Here is a 22,879-nt window from a genome sequence, read left to right as displayed (position 1 = left end):
TATACATATTTTGGTGTGTTACTGACTTGAAGATATCGGGCATAGAGATGTTTGCCTTCTCTCCAATATAATGGAACTAGATGGCACTTTGCTTATGCTGCTCAGAGTGCTAAAAAAACATATTCGAAAAACTTAACAATAGTGTGTCTTTCCAGAAATCATGACCCAGTTACTCAAGATAATCCTCAGACCTCGTCTTGAGAAGTTTCATGTAGGAACTATTTTCTGTCAGGCTGCGCACGCCAACTGTATCAATGCGCAGAAGGAAGCGTGTATCTACTGCCTGCTTACCTTGCACCACTGAGCTGGCTAATGTAACAGCTCAGACGAGGATGGCGAGATTAATGATTGCATCCTCTCATCCATGAGGAGATGCATGCTTCTCTTTGCTTAATGATACAATGTGCGGGTGTATCTTGGTAGAACGAAAATAGTTCCAACATGAAACTGTTCACAACAAGGCCTGTGGATTATCTTGAGTAACCAGGTCCTCATTTCTGGAAAGAGATGCTGGTGTTGAGCTTTAATATGTATATTTGTGGCACTGTGAGCGCTACAAGCCAAGTGCCAGCTATTTCCATTATATTGAAAAGAGGGCAGAAATCTCTACGGCTGATACTCCAACACTTGGCAACTCACACCAAAACAATCTAGACTCATAAGCAACTTTACATGTAAGAGAAAAAATATGTATTTTTGATTTTGGGATGAACTGTCTTTTTAATTGTGTGTGTTTGTTAGTGAGTATTAACATATTTGCATGTGTATAATGCAGTATTAGGGAGAGCATAACATGAGGAATCTTAATTTTACAAAAGAAGGTTTTTTATCATTTTTTATTTTTTGCTGCTTGTTGAACAATAGAAAATAATTTGCTTCAGTTATAATCCATCCAAAATCTTCAATTAATTGCCTGCTGTCCGAGTTGTGGCTTTGTTAGTTTGTAGTTTGTTCGCAAGTTCATCACATATAAAAGAAATACCAAAGGAACATCTTAAATTCCTAACACATTATTCACTTCTGTGCTATGAACGCTAAAAACAGGCTTTTTAACGTGTCTGAGGGCTCCATATTGTGCTACATAATGGAATAACAAAGTCAAATGTAAAAGCCCTTTAAAAAACAATTTGAGCACTTTGTTTAAAATTCAGCTTAATCATCGTTTCGAGAGTCGTTTAAGACTGAATAATGAAACAGAAGATTGAATTGAACTTTTTTTTTACTATATGCTAATTGCATTATTTAAATGCTAATTTATTTAATCACTTTATAAATTGTTTTTTTAAAAATGTATCCACATAATGTATTATGATTAATTTCTGAAAATGTCTGGAAACATTCTGGTGGCATCCAGCAACATCAGCCCAACCTGATGCAACTATGGTTTGCATCTTTCATGTGCTTTTGCAACAAGACACATTTGAATAAAATTTGCTTAACAACAAGGTTCAAACAAAGGTTACGACACATATACTTGTCAGAAGCACAACATTGAGTCATCAGCCAGATTTATGGACCCTGCATCAGCACTCCACAGAGGCAGACAAGCTACTATACAGCGTATGAGACAGAATGTGACCAACCTCTTAGTGGTCCCCTTTTGTGTGGGACCTCCCTCCACAATATACCTCCCCCAGCACTTCAGAGGACCCCCCTTTTACCCTCAGCACACAAAGAGGGGACAGAGTTGGCCTGGGTAATTGGGATAATAATTATTTCTGCATTTAGTGCCAGCTGGGTGCCTGAGAAGGTCAGGGAACAGCATGAGGACAGGCTTATCTCCATGTTGGTGCTGGCTTCCATATGGCAGCAGACAATAGGAAAGGGCCTTGGCCCCGGACACAGCAGCATGGCACAGGACAGCTCCCACAGACAAAACAAAACAACACACTGAGGCAGCGCTAACCACGGTGGGTCTCAGAACCGCCACACAGGCTGGCTGGCTGAATGACTGGCTGCACAGCGGTGGACTGACAATAAAGGACAGTGGAGATGGAAACAAGCAGAAAGAGAGAGAGAGGCAGCACAGGGGTATAAAATAATTCTATCAAGTTAAAATCATGAACTTGTTGCCTTTAAATCCTTGTCTCATTCAGGACAAAATACCTCTGCCCTGGCCTGAATGGAGACAATGAGAAAGGCTTTCCTAATTTATGAAGAGGACTTTGACCCTTCTATTGAAACTCTACCTTTATGTGTAAGCCTGGTAAAGGCTTGAGGCTTGATGAAAAGATGTGAACAGTGAGAGGTTAAAAGTCTCCTTTCTTTTCTCCCCATTCTACGCCTCCTTATTCAACTGCCCCTTCGACCTCACCGTTCACTGGGTTACCATGGCACCAAATCCCCCGTAGCAACCCGGTCTGAGCTTCATAAATCAGATTTTTACTGTGTAGCACTCCTTTTAATCTCCATCCGCTGACGGCTTTATTTGATTCCTTCTCTTTGGAGGGCTTTCAGTGGTCAGTCCATCGTGAAAAGAATCTGTTTGTGTGTGTGTGTGTGTGTGTGTGTGTGTGTGTGTGTGTGTGTGTGTGTGTGTGTGTGTATGCATGTGCACAGGCGTGAGAAAAAGTCTATAGAAAAACAATGTAGTCCAAGGCTCCTTTGAACCCCCTGCATGCATTTCTTTCAGTTTGGGTTCCCAAGTGTCCCCTTCCCTGCATGGTGACTTTGAGACTTTGAGCCTCAGTGAGAATCATCACCGTCTTTAATGACGAGTTGTTAATCCCCCAACACGCTGCAATCATACCTCGCCTTCTTTCTTTCTTTCAGTTTTTCTCCCCTCTTCTCATGCTTTTTTTTTTCTTTCAAAACGTGACTTAATTTAATTAAAAGGCAACTTGGCAGCGTCCAGGCAGATCCATTACTTATTCATAAAGTGACTTTTGTTTCCGTGCGACCTGTTAATCAGAGCGACACCGTAAAGAACACGAGCCAACAAAACCCCTCCCCCTGGCACCACCATCAAACTTTAATACGACTCGCTGGTCTGGGTCGCGATCTTGTCTCAGAGTCCATCTCCCAAACAAACAGCCAGGGTGAGGGAGGACGGCCCTGATAAGACAGAGACGGGCTCAGGTGAGCGAGAGAGGAGTTAGTGCGCAACCCAAGCATTTAAAGCGTCTGGGTTGGATGACACACTGCTCCAAGGGCCATTTCAGTAACTGTCCCATTGATCTGCAAGTAAATGGATGAGATGGCTCTGTAATAGCAGGGACCTCTGGCTCTCAACAGCAGCTGTCCATCTCAGACATTATAAGCTGTGATCGATGAGATGGCCATGTGAAATAAGACGCTCGGCTCAGGTAGCTGTGCTGCCTGAGAGAGCACATGTGTACTTGTGTTGTTTGTGTGTTGTTATTGATGTTTAAGGGTTTAAGAGTTCAAGAGTGTAGCAATGAATACAGTTTTGAGGAGTCTGCAAGTGCGAGTACATGATTGTTAATGTGCGGGCGAATTTGCGTACATGCGTGCGTGTGTACATGTGTACATTAGTGCGTTATTGCATGTGTACTTTTTTGATGACCAAAACATTACAGTTAACTCTCAGTGAGCCAATTGAAAACACACTGATAAAGTGACAGCTAAGGCTTCAACTATATTCTGTGAATTTGGGGTTACAACATGGTTATGTCATCTAACCAACATTGTTGCATTAGTAGCGACTTGTCAGCAGACAGCAAAGCAGCCATGACCTTAATTATGCATAACCTTAAGCCTCAATAAAATAAAAAAGGGTGAGTTATATAAACATTCACCTGCCATGCAGTTGTCATGAACAGGGAATATAGCCATATAGACTAAAACTGTAAATATCTTAATTTCCACTGTAAAGTTGGACATTTTAATGTGGGGCTCTATGGAGAGTGACTCTCTTTTGGAGCCATCCTCAACTGACCATTTGAGAAACTGCAGTTTTGGGTACTTCTGTGGTAGCTTCATTGGGGTTTTTGTAGACCCCAGAGGTTACAGCTTGCCTGAAATCGCATTACGCCACCTAATTTGTGCCTTTTTTCCCACCAGTCAGAATCAGTTGCTTTATTGGTTGCACACATTATCGTAAAAAAGTATCAACTAAAATTCATAACACTACTGGAAAAAAAAATGATTTTGTGTGTTTGTGGTGTCCCTCTGTGAACACATTCCCATCCACATGCCTTATGTCAGCGCAGGGGGTGAGTGTGTTGCTGCTTCTTAGAAAAGCCTGTCTATATGGGGATCACGACGATGATGATGTTGTGCTCTTCCAGCTCTCTCTTTCTCTCTTTCTGTCTGTCTGGGCGGCTGAGGAGCAGAGTAAAGGTCTAGAGTTCATTATCAGAGATTTTCCTCTTCAAGGGGCACAGCGACCAGAGCTTGTGGCGAGCTCTCATTACTCCCAATGCTGTCACATAATCTTTGCCCACTTACATCCTAGACACAGAGACCTGACTTGTCTGTAGTGGGCCTGTCTGGTGTATTCCCATTCAACACAGGATATTAATCCGAAAGCGCCTATAGAGAAATCGCCATTTCAGGCCATTAGCACTTGTCGTGCAAAGACGCCATTACTGGAATAACCCGGGCAGAGGAGAATATTGGACTTACTGGAGCAATAGCCAATTCAGGCTACATAAGTATGGAAATCACCCACTTGGGGAATATTGTAATGGCCTTGTGCAAATACAGACGTATGCTAAGGAAAACTATCGTAACCTGCCAGAAGTAAAATGACTGGGTTTCACTTCTAAAACAGCCTGGAGGAATATTACAATAAGCACAGCAGCCATATAAGAGCGGAAAAACTTCCCTTCATCTGTCCGTCATAAGATGAATTCAGGCTGGGCCACACACTCACACACATGCACATAAAAATGCACATATAAAAGCTACAGAAGAGAAATAAAGTAAATCCATGTTGCAGTTTATGGGCCATCTTTATGGGATGCGATTGAATTCTAAGGATTTTCCAATTGATCCCTGAGTAAACGCTGACATCTGGCAAATCATCAACACAAATCTGCCAATGATGAGTGTCACTCAGCTGCTTTATTTCACTACACTGGGCGGTAAAGCCAGTGCATTCCTGGTTTCATGCAGATAGTGTGTTCTTCCAGTCACTATAAAATGTTCTAATCTCAGATCTAAAAATGGGAAAAAAAGACGCGGGCCCCTCCTGTTACCCAAGTTAAGGCGACATTTGGAAACGAAAATGATTTATTTTGTTAGTTCCATTTTTGGCATGGCAGCCACACCCTCCTTTGGAGATTGGCATCCTGTGAACGGCAGCCAATTGGCAACCGCTGTTTACTGCTACCAGCTGCTTTTGCCCATTGAAGTCGTAGCCTCTCTTTTACACATCAATCTGCTTTCTCTCTCTCTTTTCTCCCCTCTCATTAATCTTTACAACATCCCAGAGTATGGCAGAAGTTAAGCTTCGCTATATTAACTGGCCCTTGAGGCCTGTGAAGCTATTTATAATAACACTTTGGTTTTGATTAGACTCTGACAAAGCGTAGATACCACTTGTTGAGCTAATGTCATTCTTTCAAGTCTCCCCTGATTGGACTTGGATGTGATGGCTGACAGTCTCTCGGGATGTTAGGTGTTTTTTGGTAAGAGACAGACAGGATTGGACTTCATTCTTGGTCACAAAGATAATTGTTTCAAGTCTCTTTTAGGATGTCTTTCCCAGTTGACCCAATGGTGTCCTTCATGCCGTCAGAAGTTTCAAAAGCCTGCTCTCTTGTCCTTGTCCCCGTCGTCTTCAGAAGATCACCTTGCCAATGCTTTGGTGGGAACGGGGGGGAAGGGATGGACTGTTTAAAGGTGATAATGGTCTTTAATCTGCACCAATGATGATTTATCAGCTCCTGGCCAGCCTCCTGTGCCGACTTTAAAACATGAAATAGAAACTATTACCTATTACCAGCTCATCACTCACTCCTTAGAATTTTTGAAGGTGGGGGGAGAGTGAGAAAAAGATAGAGGGGGAGGAGGTGGGGAAGGATTCATCTCCTTTTTTTATTGCAAAGCCACCAGAGCTCCAATCCAATTTGCCAGGCATGTGGAGTTATCCTTAAGCCTGTCAAATGCACTGACAGTGGAAAGCTGTCACTTCTCATGTGGTCATACGGTCACAATCAGCACTCAAGTTATTTATAGGTCTCATCCTTCACACATGCTCCACTACAAAACACCACATAACAACTATACACACTCAGACACGAAAGAGAGCCAATTTACTTATTTAGTATCACCTGTTAACTGTCCTCTAACCCTTTAAGACCTGAGCAAGTGATTTCTTTCAAAAACATGGGACGAAGGCGATGGGAATTGAAAGCAGAAATGTAACAAAAATTGGTAGAACATACAAGAAAATTACATGAAAATTAGTCAAAAAACACAAATAAAAAAATTCTATAACATCATTTTAAATATGTCATCATAATAGTAGTAATAAATATAGTTTTCCTGAGCCCTTTTCTTTTTCCCCAGACATTTTTCTCTATTTAAAATAAAAAGATATTTTTTCTTAATCTGTTTTTTTTCCCAGTTAATGGAACATTTCTCACCAAGTTGCTTATTGTACTTTTTTTCCTATGTTTTTGAAAAAAATGGCATCAATTTGCTCAAGGCTCAATGGTTTAAATACTAAAAGCAGCACAAGAGAAATGACTTTGCTCCAGATTTTAAAGGGTTAAGCTGCTATCTGCATATTTTTCTAGAGCACACAGCAGGCGGGAGTGTTTAATTTACTATAATTTAATTTTTTTAATTTACTTAATGCATTTATTGGATCCAACTTTTGTGAAGTGTTTTGGGGGGTGCAAATAAAAGTAACAAAGATGCAAAATAAACTGATTTTATCTGGATAGTCTCACTTTTCTATAGCTGCTATAGTATCAAATATAACTTGGTGATTATATATTCAGGTGAGTATTCAACACCTAACAGCTTTAAATTAAATGCCTGAGATTATGGTAAATAATAGGATATTAGCTTGCACTGAGCGTGGAGGGGGTAGCTAATTAAATGTGCTTCAGATACTCCTGCCTCCACTTGGACCAGACACTCAGTTCTCAGTTACCAACAGTGCAATTATTGCTTAATTTCCACGGCATGGCCACTGGCTTTGTGTGTGTGTGTTTTGTCATACCTGGAGGATATGTGTTAACTCAGCAGGTTGAGCATTACCAAAGACCTCTATTGTTCTCAGCTCTATTGAGAGTTCTCCAAACACTGGCCTATAATTAAAGGGCTCACTCCTACTTAATGCTTTTGTTCCCATGCCCCCCAACCACCCCTCCCCCTGCTGGGGGTTAGGGATAATGAGCATTTTGTATGTGTGGATGTGTATGCACATACATGTGTATGGAGGCAGATGTATCTTAATTTAGTTTCGACCCACCGGTGCATTCATTCACACATCAGCCACCACAACGGCCATCTGTGGGCGAACCCATGACCATTTGGTCTCTTTTATTAGCACCAGGGGCTTATCCTCTGTGGCTTGTCTGGGACTGTGGGAGCACCGTCATAAGCAGCCTCCCTGTCACCCATTCCTTAAACCACCTGAAGGTGACAGTGTTTTGTCATCAGTGCCTCTAAGCTCTCTTCACTTAAAGTGCAGCCTGAACCCCCGGCGCCAAAGTGAGCCACCTAACCAGGCCTGAATAATTCTCTCATTAGGAGCTCGGCTGAGTGCTTTGCTGTGTCACATTTAAAATGTGGCTCCTTATAGGGGGGCTTTGCCTGTGAACACGAAGCCTTGCCAAAGGGAGGGACTGTGCCATGAGATGAAATAAGAGATGCAGAGAGAGGAGTTTTATGAGAACTGCTCTCTCTTATGTGATATCCACTCCAAGTTCCTCTCATGAAGTTTCCTTTTGTGACTGACAGGAGTTCCTCTCACTGGATGAAGTTAATTAGATAGATTTCTGTTATTGAGGATACAGAATTCTCTGTCTTTCCCTCTCGCATTGTATCACTCTCACTCTTCGCCGCTCTTGTTTTTCCCGACTCAGAGGCAGTTTAGCTGGAGGATTAGAGGAGATTACACTGTGATTTGGTTTGTGATAACAGCTCATTTTTGGGGGGAGGCCTCTTATAGTCACCTGCAGAGAGAAAGAAAGAGACAAAACATCAAACTTCTTTGTGTGAAATGTGAACAATCTGGCCTCATGACAGAGTTGCCCTTATTAGCCTGTCTGTTGAAAGGCATGGAGAAACATTATCAGATCTCCGTGTGCTCGCTGAAGCCTAAAGCCCATCTTAAGTTACGCTGGTTCAGATCCCCGTGGCTGAGAAGAAACAACAGGACGGCGCTGATGTTAGCTTTAAGAAATGACCGCTGCGATTTAGCCTAAGTGGGGTGTTTGTGCATAAGCATGTGTGTGCACTGGGAACGCTGCCACTGCAGCTATCTTGAAGACTAAAAGCTTGTCACAGCTGACCCCATACCTTTCTGTTGTGCTGAACATGGACAGTTATGGCCCACTAAATCTCTAAGGAGGACAAAGACACTCTAAGATCACCCTCGGCCTCTCTGCAATGTCACAAGAACAGCATTTAGAAAAATTACACTTGTCTTTTACAAAGAAAATATTCAAACCAGTTGTTTGTTTGTTGACTTTGCTGTCCTCCTAACCTTGTCATTTTCTCGCAGAGGTCTAAGTTTATTAATTTAAACCAATTGACAGTAAAAGATGTAATTATACTTGACCAATCCAGCACCCGATGGCCTTTTCCATGCCTTGATTATTGACTGCCAGTGCTCCTGATTAGCATGTCGGTCACAGGGGAAGTGGTGGCCCGCAGTCATGATGATAATTGAGATCAAAATCACAGCCAACCAGTTTGTGTGTGTGTGTGTGTGTGTGTGTGTGTGTGTGTGTATGGTGGTCGTGCCAGTGGATTCAGGGGTGGGGGGCTCCAAGCTGTCACAGGGGCTTTTGATTGATTGATGCCTGATGCGAGATGATGGATGCGTACTCGCATTAAGCCAAGTGACGGCCATGCCGAGGCTCGTCGCGGCTCCGGCAGTTTAAGGCAGCGTTACGGCTTCATTAAAGCAGAGAGGCCGCTGTGGCCATAGATCATGGCGGTGACAGGCCAACATTATGTCTGGCTGGGTTGATAATGATGTCATGAATGTGGGGGTCACAGGTTGAAGGGGCATTAACATATGTAAGATTCCTGGAGGTTGATGGGAGATAGCAGTAATGGCAGGATTTCTCCCTCACTGGTTTGACTTTGTGACTTTACGGACGAGTACAGATGCAATTCAACGCTCAACACTCACGAAGCAGGTGGCTTTCATATGTCAGTCTGTTTCACTGCATTAAAGGTTCAGTGTGTAGGATGTCGGATATGTATGTTTTCTATATTCTATATTTTCTAATGTTGTCTATATTCACCCTAAAATACATGTTCTCATCGCAAAGCATCACATTTTGCCATTTTGTCAGTGGAATTCTACATCTACATTTTGTGTCTGCTGTTAACGCTCAGGAATGCTGCTACCATTATGTAAACAAATGCACATGTGGAATGATGCAGCATGTTGTTATGTTAGGCCAACAGAAGCACATGGCAACCAATGCCGGACCATCAGGAAACGCACATGCTGGGCACGGATGGTTAGGTTTAGGGGAAAGAGACACATGGTAAGGTGTAGATAAAAAACATCACATTCAGACAGGAAGTAAACACCGGACTCCCTCATCAAAGTCTGTTGTTTGTGGGACCTATCCACCACCCCTCCCGCCTGCCCTATAGACGCCCTCACACTCCCTATATTACATTGTTACCTGCAGCGTTTCAACATGATGCCGTTTTGCTGTGTTTCATGTGCACAAACAGGTTCTATTCAGCCGTCTGGGCGCGTATCATGCTAACGCAACTAGGTCTTTCTGTCCGTATTCTCACCTAACGCTGTCCAGCGGTGTTTCATGCACATGCAAAAGGTGCCTATTGGCATCACACGCTTATGCCAAAAGCACCAACAAAGCAGCGCTATTTCGGAATGAGAACAGGAATAAGAAAAAGAATTGTGCTTTTGTTACCTTAGAATGAGCCGTTTACATCTACAGATGGAGCGCCATGATTCTACAGTATCCCACAACCAACAAACCAAACACTGACTCTAAACCAAGCCATTCATGTTTTTTTTACAGTTTCATGTTTTTCGCATTTTAGCATTTTAGCATCAGCCACCATAGATAGCAGCCCCTGTGCGATGGGATCCTTATACAAACACAGATTTTTTTAAAGGAAATAGTTTTTTCCAGTATTTTTACGAGCTTAAAACACCAGGTCCATTTGTTTTGGTGAGGAGGAGACCTCTGTGGATAGTTTGGCTCCCAGTAAAAACAATGAATAATAAAGGAATCCTAACAGGGAGAAGTTTCAGCTGATTGCAATCTGCAATGCTCACTGCTAGATGCCACTAAATCGCCCTAAATTTTACACACTGTTCCTTCAAGGTTGAATAAAAAGAAACATTTTTTGAATCTAACAATAACAACCCCAAAATCATTGTTCACCAGAAGTAGTATGTTGTATTATGATCAATTATTGTCATTATGTTTAAGGATAGGAGACAAATCATTCTAATTGTTGTTATGTGAACATTGATTAGTCTTTTTTAGCTGTGACTCTCTCATTTTTGTCCTTTTTTTTGTCTCCCCATTTGTTGGTATCTGTCACCCTCTTGACCTTCACATTGATTATAACACAACATTGATAGCCCAAATTAAAACGACGCAGCCAGCCTCATCTTTTTCTTTCTTTTGCTCATCTGTCTGCGTGGCCATTACTAAAGGTCATGACCCCTGACCCCCTCCCTTTTACATCTATCTGGCTCTCAGAAGAGGGCTCCAGGACTTAATCCAGTAATGGAGGAGACAGGAGAGCAGCCGGTACAGGACGCCATGGGATAGTGGGGAGGGGAGAGGGGAAGCAGCTCCCCTCCTCCTTCTTTACTTCTGTACCTCCATCTATTCCCTAGAAGCACCAAGCAGTCCCCCCTCCTCAGCCACCCTCTTCTCACCACTTAAGCTGGGCCCAGCTGCGCCAGGAGCAAAAAAAATCATTGGAATCCATCTTTTTAATTCTGCTTTATTACACCCACTATCAATATTGTTATTGTTTAAAGTGGCCCCGTCTCGAGCTGGGCTCTGACTGACGGGCATCCTACGGTGCCTCTCTGGTTAATTATGTATAGAGGAAGTAGCGGCAGCACAGGGGGTTGTGGAAAAGAAGTCTTGGGGGCTGCTTGTGTATGGGACGGTGAGGAGACCTATGGAGGGCTGGCGTGAATTATTTACCTTTGGCTCGTGGCTCGCCTGCTGAGCGTCAGGCACTGACATTTGGAAAGGGAGCGATTGTCTGCGTTCAGCTCAGTGTGATGCTGCGCTGGAGTAAATGAGACACTTTACAGGTGTAGGCCTTCCAGAATGAACCTCAGCGCCCTAATAAAAAACAGGATATGTGCTCGGCTTGTTAGTTGCTAAAAAGGGAATTTAAAAAACGGGCGTTAGCAGAAATGCGGCAGTGGAGAAGTAAACCTGAAAATTATGCACCAGATGTCAAATGATACATTTCTGAATGCATGTGTAATATATGGCCAATGCACCAGCGCCGCTAAGGCCCATTTGAAATCTAATATTAGCCTTTCATTATAGGTAGGCAGTGAGAGTGTGTCACTCTGGCAACGTGGGAGAATAGCAAACGAGTCAGAGAGGGTCAGCTGCATGTGAATATCTGCATCTGCAGTGGATTTATCTGCTCATTCACATGCTGATATCTTTGCATACATTTGCATTAAAGGACCATCCTAGTACTTTAATGCATTTAGTACATTGTTACACAGCATTCAAAAGCATACCACAGATTGCTTTTATGTGCAACCATTGTTTATTCATCACAGAACGGTATGAAAACTTGCAGACACCAGATGGTGAACTCAATATGCTGCAATATATGCTCATAGTAAACAGCACATTTGCTTTTATTTCTGTCAGAGTTACAGTACTCTATTGTGGCATAATAAAGCAGCTGCAAATAGGGAAGACTTTAAAAGGTTTTTGGAAGGGGTTGACAGATTATCAGCCTGGCCGATTATCAGGGCTGATATTTGGGATTTTGACGATTATCTGTATTAGCGTTTTATTTTAATGATCGCCAAGTGTAAAGACAGTGTCAGCATGGGAGGAACTTTTACTTTTTAAAACCTCAGGGAGCTATTTTTATTTATTCATTTTTTATTTTAATTTTCGCTTGACCTAATAAAAAAGTTGCAGGGAAATTGCAAAAGGAATTTAAACCAAGTTTTGTGTTGGAGTTTGTTATATTTCAAATTCTAACTATTGCCAAAGCCTTTCGTTTTTATTGTAAATGCATATCAGTTCCAAATATCAGTTATTGGACTCATTAACTACTAATAATTGGTGTCGGTACTGGCCCTGAAAACAACCCCAATATTGGTCGTCCCTAGTTTTTGGAGGAAATGTTGAAGTAGTGGCGAGAAGCTCAGACATCCATGAGTCAACTGCTGCCTTTTAATTATTTCTGCGCATTTCAAAATCAGCACACAGCAATGTTAGCCTGCAGGTACAAAAATGTGAAAAGTTTTGGTATCTTTGGGGAGAAAAAGTCTGTTAATCATTAATAATTTGTAATTATTTAGTTCGAAAAACTGACCATAGACAAACTCGTGGGTGATTCCAGTACTTGGTAAATAAAGGAAGACTGTATACATCCCAGATATTAGCGAGTCAGTGAAGATCAAGCTTCCACGACTTGAAATTTAAGATGTGCACTGGATGAGGTTTGATGGTAGCTGACATCACCAACATTTTCATGTGAGTAATATTCCGTCCCATTGTCTGTTTTTTTTTTTTGGCAGGGGCTCACCCCGAGCCCTGTCTCTGAATTGCTCCCCTCTAGCCTGTCTGTTTTCCTGCTACTGTGCTGAGGCTGTGCTCGAAAAAGTCGTGCCTCTCTAATAAGCTGCCTGTGGGCATTCCAGCACATAAGAGCAGCTGAAGGATGAGGCAGCTTCAGAATGCAAAGTTAAAAAGCAAGTCAAGTGGGAAGGAGGGGTTTGGAGAGGAGTGCTGCAGGGTCATGCAGCTGTGTGATGAGCTCAGTTGGACCTGGACAGGCAGGTTAGGGATGATTGCAGGACTGTTTCTGTGGGACTATGACTGTAGCAAAACACTGAGAAACACACAGAACAAGCAGCTTTCTCCTTTTTCATTTTATTCTCCATAGTACCAAAACTGAACTTAAATTCATTTTGCAGACACACCCCCCACCCCCATATTTTCCTTCCTCTTAATTTCAAAACAGTTTGTTCACTTTCACTAAGCAGGTTGTCAAACTTCAGACATGGCATCTGTTTTACGCAAAGCACTTGAGGCATCCGCACTTGGCCGCACAAACCCATATCAAGATCCACTCGGCTCCTTCTTGTCTAAGTGCTAACGATCGTATAGCCCGCGCTTCCGCCAAATTCTCCAGCCCTCTCTGGGTTTTTGGAGTGCTGCTTAAAAAGAGAAACCTGCAAAGGTGACTCGCCACTGCAGCGCACCAGCCTCACTGGACACTTATTTGAGGTCACCTAATGCAAAACACAGCAAGCAATTTCATATTTCACGGCGCCAACCTATACTTAGACCAAATATTTTGGTGTCAGGGTCCGTAAAAGAGTATCCTGGAAGCCAAAGTAATATAGTATACCCCAGCTCACTTCTCCTATGGCCTGTTAGTGTCAAGCCAGTTGATATCTCATAAAAGCTGTCTTTAAGGCCTGATGGGCTCATAAAAGCTGAGATAACCTGTTTAGATGGATACTTTAGCCCATGGCCTTCACACCTTATTTACACACTTAACTCTCCTTACCCTGAGGAGGAATGTTGACCTGTCAGACTCCTCTGTTTAGTGTAAATAACTGTAACATAGTTAGACATGAAAATATTAGATTTGATGTGATTTTTTTTCTTTGTTATGGGGCTTGGACTGTCACATGTGTTTTCATACTGTTTATATGCTTATTTGAAAATAAAAGATTGACTGTATTAGTGTTCTGGGGCACGATCCAGCAAAGGAATTCTGTGTGTGCTTGCAAGTTTTGGGCACGTGATGAGCTCTAATCATTAGCATGCAGCGCAGCTTTGTCTCATTACCAAGTGGCACCGCTCTGAACTTCCTATGACGTGAATGCATGCATGTGTGAGTGTGTGTTTGTGCCCTGTGTGAATACATTACGCAGTCCCAGCCATACTCCAAGTCTCACTCTCTTTCTCTCTCTCAGAGTGAGCAAGTGCCTCTGAATCAATGGATTGGGATTACAGGCCTTAACTTCAAAGTTCATCTCTTTCTTCATGGAGGATGCAGCTGTCAGTCAGGAGCTGGCTGGCTCCTTTCTTCCCAGAAAATAACTTATAGAAAAGTTGCAACTGAGGTGAAGAAAGTTCTCAGAGTCTATCATCCATATAAATCTTTGGCAGTGCCCATACAACAGAGCACGTTTGAAACAGCTCTCAAATCAGCATTTTAACTCCGTGGATGAGGAGGACTGAAAACAGAGTGAGAAGAGAAGTTGCTGCGATTGGATATGAATTGGGTTAAACTAGATTGGATTTGATGCAGCTCATGAGAGTAGGCTTGATGAATCTTTTCTTTGAGTCCTGGCGAACCGAGACGACAGTTGACCATTGGTGGGCGTTTGTTGCCCTAGTTTTTGCCTTGTGTCCCACACTGTTGGCCCTCGTTGGCTCTTTTTTAGCCAATTCAGCATGGTGAATCAGCGTCGCCGACAGTGGAGCATTGAATGAAATCACTCTGATTTGCTGTTTGGCTCAGCACACACGTAAGGAAACAGAAGTAAACAAAGAGCTTAAGTCAAGTGGGAGCGAGATCAAAACAAACTTGTTTTATCAGGTCAGATTTTTTTTTCTGTAGTCATTGAAATCTTTAGCAGAAATTATTTCTAAAGGTTTGTGTTATTGTTCACTGGCGCAGGGTTGCTCTGCCAATGTTGGATTTGTGTTGTTAATGTGCTAACTGGCTAACTAGCGTTAGAGTTGTTACTTCCTGTCACGCAGGCGCAGAACCTGTGAGGTGGTTGGCCATTAGCTGTAGTCTCTGCAGTGTGTTCAAGTGCAACTATTTGGTCGAGACACAGGCGACGTGAAGTGGCATACCAGGCGGCTGTTATCACCACTTGTAGTTGTTTTGTTGTGTGTGGGTCTTCAGAAAGCATGTAAAAGTTCAATCTTTGCAGTGCATGTGCCTTTTTATAAACCATCGATTGTGCTGTACAGTATACAGTCAAGGAGAGGAAACATGGAAACACTGTATACAGTCAAACATGTCCTTCTTTATAGAGAATACAAACTTTGTGAACTCAGCCTCTGTAAGTTGCCTTTACTTCAAATAGATAGCCACTGTGACCTCCTGTCTGTCCTTCGCTCTGAGTCAGAGCAGCTGCACAGGATCAGTTGAATAATTGATCCATTTTCTGGACCGCACCTGAGCTTCCATCTTGCTTTTTTACTTTTATTTACTACAATGTTCTGGCCATCCAGCTGGCTCTGCCACAGCATCGCCTCAAGCTATTTTGCCAGCCCGTAGACTCCCATCTCAGCCTCTCCGTCTTTTAGCATAAAAGCCACACGCTGTACATTGGAAGTTCTAAAACAACCAAAAGCACTTTCAGTTCCTCTTTTGTAAAAAAGGTCACACCTGTTTTCTTGTAACCACAAGTAATACGTCCACACGGCACAACATGCAGAAACAAAAGCGCCTTTGATCAGTTTCAATACATTCTCACTGCAACTGAAGCCATAAAACTTGGCGGTGAAAAGGCTGGGCAGAAGGCATCGCCGCTGTCTCCCTGAAATGTAGACAGCTGCAAGGCCAGTTCCTCACTTGCACCTGTATTTTGGCAATCCCTCAAACAGAAGAGTGAAATAGAAAGAAACAACAAAGTGTTTGAAATGTAATGACTTGTAGTGAAGAGTGGTTGTAGCACGTGTCCTTGGGGTAATAAAGCAAATTGGGGGTGAAGTTGGGGCAGAGGGGGTGGCAGGCTCCATGTGTGCCGAGACAAATAGGGTTTTTGAAAAATACTGAGGGGTGTAGCTTTCTAAACGGACAAAGAGATAGCTGCAGAACTGCTTCTTTTCTTCATTTTCTGTTTTCTTAGTTGAGGGCCCTCTGTGGTTTCCTTCAGGGCAGAGCTGTTTCTTCATTTCTCACACTAGGGAAGCAAGAGATGAACGGTACACCAGGGGCCAGCCATGCTGGACAGCCTGCTGGAGCTCTACAGGCGTTGCTTCTTTCCCTTGCTAATCAGAGCTCCACAGTCCCCAGTCACGCCACCACCAGGGCCTAGGCAGACATCCCAGATGATGGCCTCTTAGGACCCCCAAGGACCCCATATGGGCTACTTTGGAGTCTAAAAGGAACCGAAGAAACACATACACATTCACACAGCTCAACAACAGCAGCAGCCCCCATCTAGCAGTGGGGTTTTTAGCTGGCAAGGCGCCACTGTCAGTGCATCAGTCACAGGAGGACATGGGTGAAGTCAGAGCCTGACAAATCCAGGGTATTATCAGGCCTTTGTCCAGCCTGCAGCTGTCACTTACCAGGCTAGTGGGAGAGGATGAGGGGGACAGAAGGGAATTCATGACCTATCCCTGTAACCACAAAGGAGTATTGAGGCATTCAGAGATAAAACATATGGGGAGGAAAAGATAGAAATAAAGGAGAGAGATGAGGCAAGAGAAAAAACTGGAAGATATTTTTATTGAGATGGAAAATAGAGTAAAGAGGAGAGTGAAATAAATGCAGGGAGAGGGCTATATGCTTCAAATGCTTTCGTTTGATTGCAAGAATCATGGCGAGATTGGCCGATATATGCTGATTTCCTCTGAAGACTCTAAAAAAACTGTTTTATCTTTGTCCCTCTCCCCTCCGAAAATGACCAGCGGTAATGCAGATCTAATCTTTTCTATCATCACGGTAGGTCCCAAAGGCTGTCCATCTCCCCAAAAACTGCCTCATCTTTCTGTCTTTGAAATAAATGAAAGTCCACGGGGCGATGGAATAAAGATGAGCTAAGCCTTTGACTTGATGCAAGATTGCCAAAGGGGCCAAACTTAAGAAGCCTGCCCCATCATCTGCTGCGTGGAGATACTGGGGCCGGAGCAAGAAACCAGATAATCTGATGGAATTTCAATCAGCAGTGATCAGATAAGAAATAACAGACCGTCTGATTTTAAAGTCACACCGAAGCCCCAACGGTTCAGTCTTTTTCGTTTTACTTGGAAGTGAACAAGTCAGTGACAACTCTCCGAACTCATGTCAAACTTGCGTTGAAACTTTACCCCCAGGATTGTTACACTTCTTGCCTTGCTTGCTTCTTTCATTCTGATTGGCTGGCCTCTGACCTTCGGTACGCTCATATGACCCGTGTTACACTCTCAGTGATTGGATTACTCCTTTATTAGCCAGTGGCAGTGTTTATAGGACATGCCGAGGCTCAGCACGGCTTTGATCCACCAACAGAAGCAAACAGGGGGACTGTGCCATAGTTTGCATCCTTGGCCTAAGCCTTGTGGTGTGTGAGACATCTGCCAAATCCTCCCGGATCAAAGGATGACTATTACACAGACAGGCGTCCACATACCTCCAACTGCAGCTTTAGAGGGCTCATAACCCCTGTCAACAGGTCAGGTTGAAAAACACAGGTGGGATGGGGGTCACACATGCATATAGATACATGCACACCATTTGGTTGTAAAACAAAAGTGTTCCTGTATAAGTTGGGATATCCTAAGGTTACTCACAAAGCAATTTATTTCATTGGTTAAATCTTTATTTAACCAGGTTGGTCTCATTGAGATTAATAATCTCTTTTTCAAGGGTGACATGACCAAGACAGTCAGCAGTGAGAACACAAAACTGCAGACAGAGACACAAGGCACTAAAATTTGCATTAAAAGAGAATGATCTATGAGTCAAAAGAGAACTTTTTGGGAGTCAGTTTTACAACCAGACAGGCTAAAAACATCAACATCCTATAGAATCTAATTCTCAGTTTTTCGTTTTCGATTTCAAAAGATTTAACGACACCAGCTCCCTGAGTTTCAAGTCATTCTGCAACAAATTCCAGGCTGAGGGTGGAGAATACCCAAAAGTTTTTCCCTTATTTCTGTTCTAGCGTTTGCGACCAAGAGCAAAAAGAGGTCCTGAGAGCGCAATGAATACTGTCCAGTGCTGTATTCATCACATGTTCAAAAAGCTTTTTTTTTTTTTGTTGTTTCTTAGCATTTTCCTACTTCAGCTAGTTTTTATAATCCTTTCTTAATAAGGGAGAGGATGAGTTGAAACAGCGAGAGGAGATCAGTAGAGGGTCTGTTATTGTTCACATGGACCTGAATCCTTGTTGTTTGACCTGACGGTGCATGCCTGCGAATTCACCTCTCCCAATAATCCTTCAGAATAAAGCTCTCAATACAGCAGCAATGTGACTTTACAGAGTGCAAGTGTCTGTAAAGTGAAGACAGGGAGAGGGACAGTGTGTGTCAGCCTCTTTCTGTGTCTCTCTCCACATTTATGTGTCGCAGGCTGTGTTTGCACGAGTGCATGCATTTGGGAGCCAACCTGAGAGGGCAAGTGCTGACATTTCAGCCTGCGAACACACCGATGAATTTTGAGCAAATCTCATTATACAGGACAGAATGAAGATGCTGGTTGTGAAAGGGCTGTGGCATATGGATACTTTATCTGCATGTTTTTTAATTACTTTACAGGCAGTATCCCATTTTCCATTGACTCACATTTTAAAAGCGGCCTTTTGGGCGGAAAAAATAGCACTGGGACTAAGACCTGAAAGCTCATATGATCATGATGCAGACAGCCTGCCTGTACCCCTGAGTACACTTATACAACCTGTGACCTTTTTCCCTCATGCACAAACACACGAGTTATAGCAAACTGATGAGCAGCACTCATTCATATTCCCACACAGCGATCTATTGCTGGCTGGGGTGACACATTCATCCTAATTGCTGAGGTGGTCCGCTGGCGTAAATTGCCCAATCTTTTCTTGCAGCTCTTGTTCTTCAGGCCCATTACAGACGTTGACGCATTCGCGGGGGGATTTATAAGCGGTGACACCTGATGCATCCAGCAACGATCATGCTGACTAATTACACATTGAGGTGCCCAAGCACTGGGGAGCTCTCAGAGAAGGCGGCTGAATCCATCTTCTTTATATATGGAGACAGGCCTGCTACCGGCTGTTACAGTGATAGTGGTGCCTTGATTCCCTCTCTTCACCAGCACTGAGCTTTCCAGCTTTTTTTCCCCTCCTTTCCATGTGAATATATTTACACTGGAGAGTGTCTTCCAAGAATCCCATCATCTTGGTGCCCTCATGGTGGGTGGAGGACCAAGAGGAGAAGCCCCTGCAGATAATCTAGATATTGCACAGCCCTCCTTTGAACTGCCATGACAAATTCACCCCTCGTTAAATCCCTCTACCCAATCCCATCCCCATACTCAACGCAATTTCCATTTGCAGCACTTTGAAAAATGTATTGAAGTGCCTTGCTGCTAGTTCTTTAATTTGCTGGAGATCTTGTCTGCGCTGATCTTCTCCCATTCCACTCCCCAGCACTTCATCTGTCACCCACTGTGCAGAAATTTGGTAATATACAGGAGAACCCTCTTTCTTAGATTGATGCTTTAGTGGGTGGGAGAAGGGCAATAGGTCCTATTGTGTATATGGACTCAAGCAGTCTTGTTTACAGCCTGGGTTGTGGCCCTTTTTCTGGATCCCCAGCTGGTTCCCACTGCCTCTTCTTGTTCCTCTCACCCAGTGGTGCATGTTTTAGATGCTGATGCTAGCACTGACCCTCCCTGAAGGGTCAAAGAGAAGAATTTACGATGCTGTTTGTTTGGAGTCGGCCTGGTTTTCTCTTTGACCAGCCTCAGGGATTAAACTAATTGCATACATTGGACTTCCCAGATCTATCTTTGGTCTTATCTCATCTCTCTCAAGTGGGGAAGATAGCATGTACCGTACTTCAACATGTGTAGAAAGCAGGCATATATTTGATGGAAAGAAAATTCATTCGGAATTGCAGATGTGTTTTTTCTATCTTCTTCTCCTTAATTGCATGCTGTGTGAGTGTATGTATGGTATGAGGCGCACACTCTTTACTAGAACACGTCTTTGGGGAAATCTGGAAACCTTTGGGTTAAATGGTGTTTTGAAATTCAACAGATTGTGGACTCAATGTGCATATGGAGTGCGTGGCATTGGTAGTCATACAGAAACAGCTGATAATGGTTTCACTTACATGTGTCATCAGTTAAAAGAAATAAAAACATTTATGATAAAAGAGAAAATTTGGGGGAACTCTATCTTTTAGCAGTCTTTAAAGGTTCTGTATGAAACATTCAGAGCATTATTAAAGTAGCAATCCAATTTTTACTGTGACCCTAAACAATCTCACTCCCCTTGCTTAAACCTAACCATTACAATCAAAAAGGGCAACCAGTAAGAGCCAATCACAGGGAGTGAAGGGCGGGTCATATATTTGCTCTCGGGCAGCAGTAGCTCAGGCAACAGGGACTTGGCATTGAAACCAGAGGGTCGACAATTTAAATCCCCATACGGACCAAATATGGCATGTGGACTGGTAGCTGAAGAGATGGACAGGGCACCTGTCCATGAGCAGCCCCTGGACACTGTGACATCTCTCCATTTAAAGCATCTACATGTTCTGTGTGTGCATGTGTGTGTATTTTGGGCATGTGCGTATATAATATGTACTAAGAGAGTAAAAAATCTAATTTTTTACCATAATTTATAGTTGCTAGGCGCTGGCTCAGCCCCCTCCAGGTAAAGAACCTTGTGCAGATAACTCATACGTTCTGAATTTTGCATAGAGGCCCTGTAAGCGTTGCCATTGAATGAATGAATGAATGAATGAATGAATGAGTACTTATTTACGTATCTGGTTATTGTATGACCCATTCCACATGGGATTATTCAGACACATTAACTGAAATACAGTAAATATTCCTGCGTCCAGCCAGCATCAGACATCACAGTACGATAACATCTTTAAGTAAACATAAACCACATCTAGATAAAATACTCCAGGAGGTAAGACACAACAAAATATATATTGACCAAAGATATATACATGCATACATGCATACACGTATGCTTGCCAGATACACGCACGCACACACACAAGCACGCACACATACACGCATACATACATGCACACATGCATCCATGTATACATGCATACATACATACATACCAACACAGCCCCTTGAGATGTGTGAAGATAGATGTGTCTATGCAGCTCTGTTGTTTATGGACTGCAATTAAGTCATTTAACATCTTTAACATCACATATGCTATGTAAGCAAACTCATGCCAATATAAAGGGAACATTGATTTTGTAATGAACAGTAATAGAAGGACTTCACCATCACCCCACACCCTCCTCACACCCGAGTGAGCCACTTAATTGCCCACATCCACATAAAAGCCCTAATGTACGCTCCCTGTGCTCCCACACACATAAAGCTATAGGAATCAAATGGACTATAACTAATACAATTGATTTTGATCAGGCAGTACGAATAACACCATAACCGTCTCTCGCCAAGTGCTACTCAGGGGCACGCACCGAGATCTGTTCATCCTTTATGAGCTGCTATTTATTGTGCTTTTAATGAAGCTTGATTGGCAGCATGTCCTATTGCCCATTATCATCAGAAGGATGTGCTCATTCTAATCTGCAATTATCACCATAATTGCGCCCAGAATCCTCCGGGCCCAAATAAGCAATCACTTCCACCGCTGGCGTGCCACCTGTAAGTGCTCCTCAGGAGGACACACAGAGTGACAGGGTAACAGGTCCTGGCTGACTTGGTTTCTTCCCTTTTCTCTCACATGCTGTTGATTAACCTTTCCCTTTTTTCACTCAGCACCATCCCCGAGAACACCCCTCCTACCTTTATCTCCCTTTCCTTCCCTCACCTTATCCACCCCAGAGCTCCCAGCCCCTCCCAGCACAAATTCCTAACCTTTGGTCACTTTCATCCCTGTGGTATGCATAAATACAGGCCTATTATCAAGCCGGTTGTCTCGCCATAATTATGCATTTTGTCATGTGCTGCCTCTGTAGCTGGTGATAAAAGGAGAGCCTGATTAAGCCGAGGGAAGGCTATTGATTCCTATTGACAGGCCCCTCAAAGCCCTTTAATGAAGGGGATGTAAATGAGGGTTTTCCACAGTGTTTAATGACTGCGTACCATAAAAGGCCAACATTCTCCTGCAGTCTAAAAGGGACATGCATCAGTCACAACGGTGCACGAGGGACACTTTCAGTTATGGGGATATTGAGAAGCAAAGGCTGGGAGGGAGGGAGGGTGGGAAGAAAAAGCACACAGAGATGTCAGTCAGGTATGCAAGAGGGAATCATAACTGTCAGATCAAGGCATCCTCAGTACAATTTAGAGGGGGTGTAAGTGTGGTCAAGTGAATTATTCCAATATGAAAAAGAATCAGTAACAACATAGCTAGGGGAATGTGCTAGGTATTATTTCTTGAGTGGGGGGGGTGCTGAAAAATTACCTCTAAGCGTGCTATCTGGATTCAAAACAGCTCCTCTGTCTCTCTCCCAGCAGTCAGATGGCTCCCAGCAACCACGACCGGATACAAAGGCTGAGGCACGAGTTCCAGCAGGCCAGGCAGGAGGATGAGCACGAGGACCACAGGCACTCCTACAGCTTCAGCCAGTCCTGGGTGAGTGTCCAATAGGAGCTGCCGCGCTCCATCAGAGTGGCGCTG

General features: G+C 43.2%; 1 protein-coding gene across 6 annotated transcripts in view; it reads left to right on the top strand.

Moving 5' to 3' along the window:
- LOC121960465 (partitioning defective 3 homolog) overlaps positions 1-22,879 on the top strand; it is a 383,207-nt gene that overhangs the window by 337,209 nt on the left and 23,119 nt on the right. For 5 of the 6 annotated variants that reach the window (XM_088071635.1, XM_088071632.1, XM_088071634.1 and 2 more), the window contains one exon: positions 22,714-22,834. In XM_088071635.1, coding sequence (XP_087927761.1) covers positions 22,714-22,834 — 121 coding nt within the window. The remainder of the gene's footprint in view (positions 1-22,713; positions 22,835-22,879) is intronic. The other variant, XM_088071633.1, reaches the window with a different exon arrangement.

The sequence above is a fragment of the Plectropomus leopardus genome, chromosome 21 (assembly GCF_026936395.1).
Source record: "Plectropomus leopardus strain MGB_pleo_1.0 chromosome 21, ASM2693639v1, whole genome shotgun sequence".
Lineage (NCBI taxonomy): Eukaryota > Metazoa > Chordata > Actinopteri > Perciformes > Serranidae > Plectropomus > Plectropomus leopardus.
The sequence above is the reverse complement of the archived record's forward strand: the minus strand, read 5'-3'. Positions and strand labels throughout refer to the sequence as shown.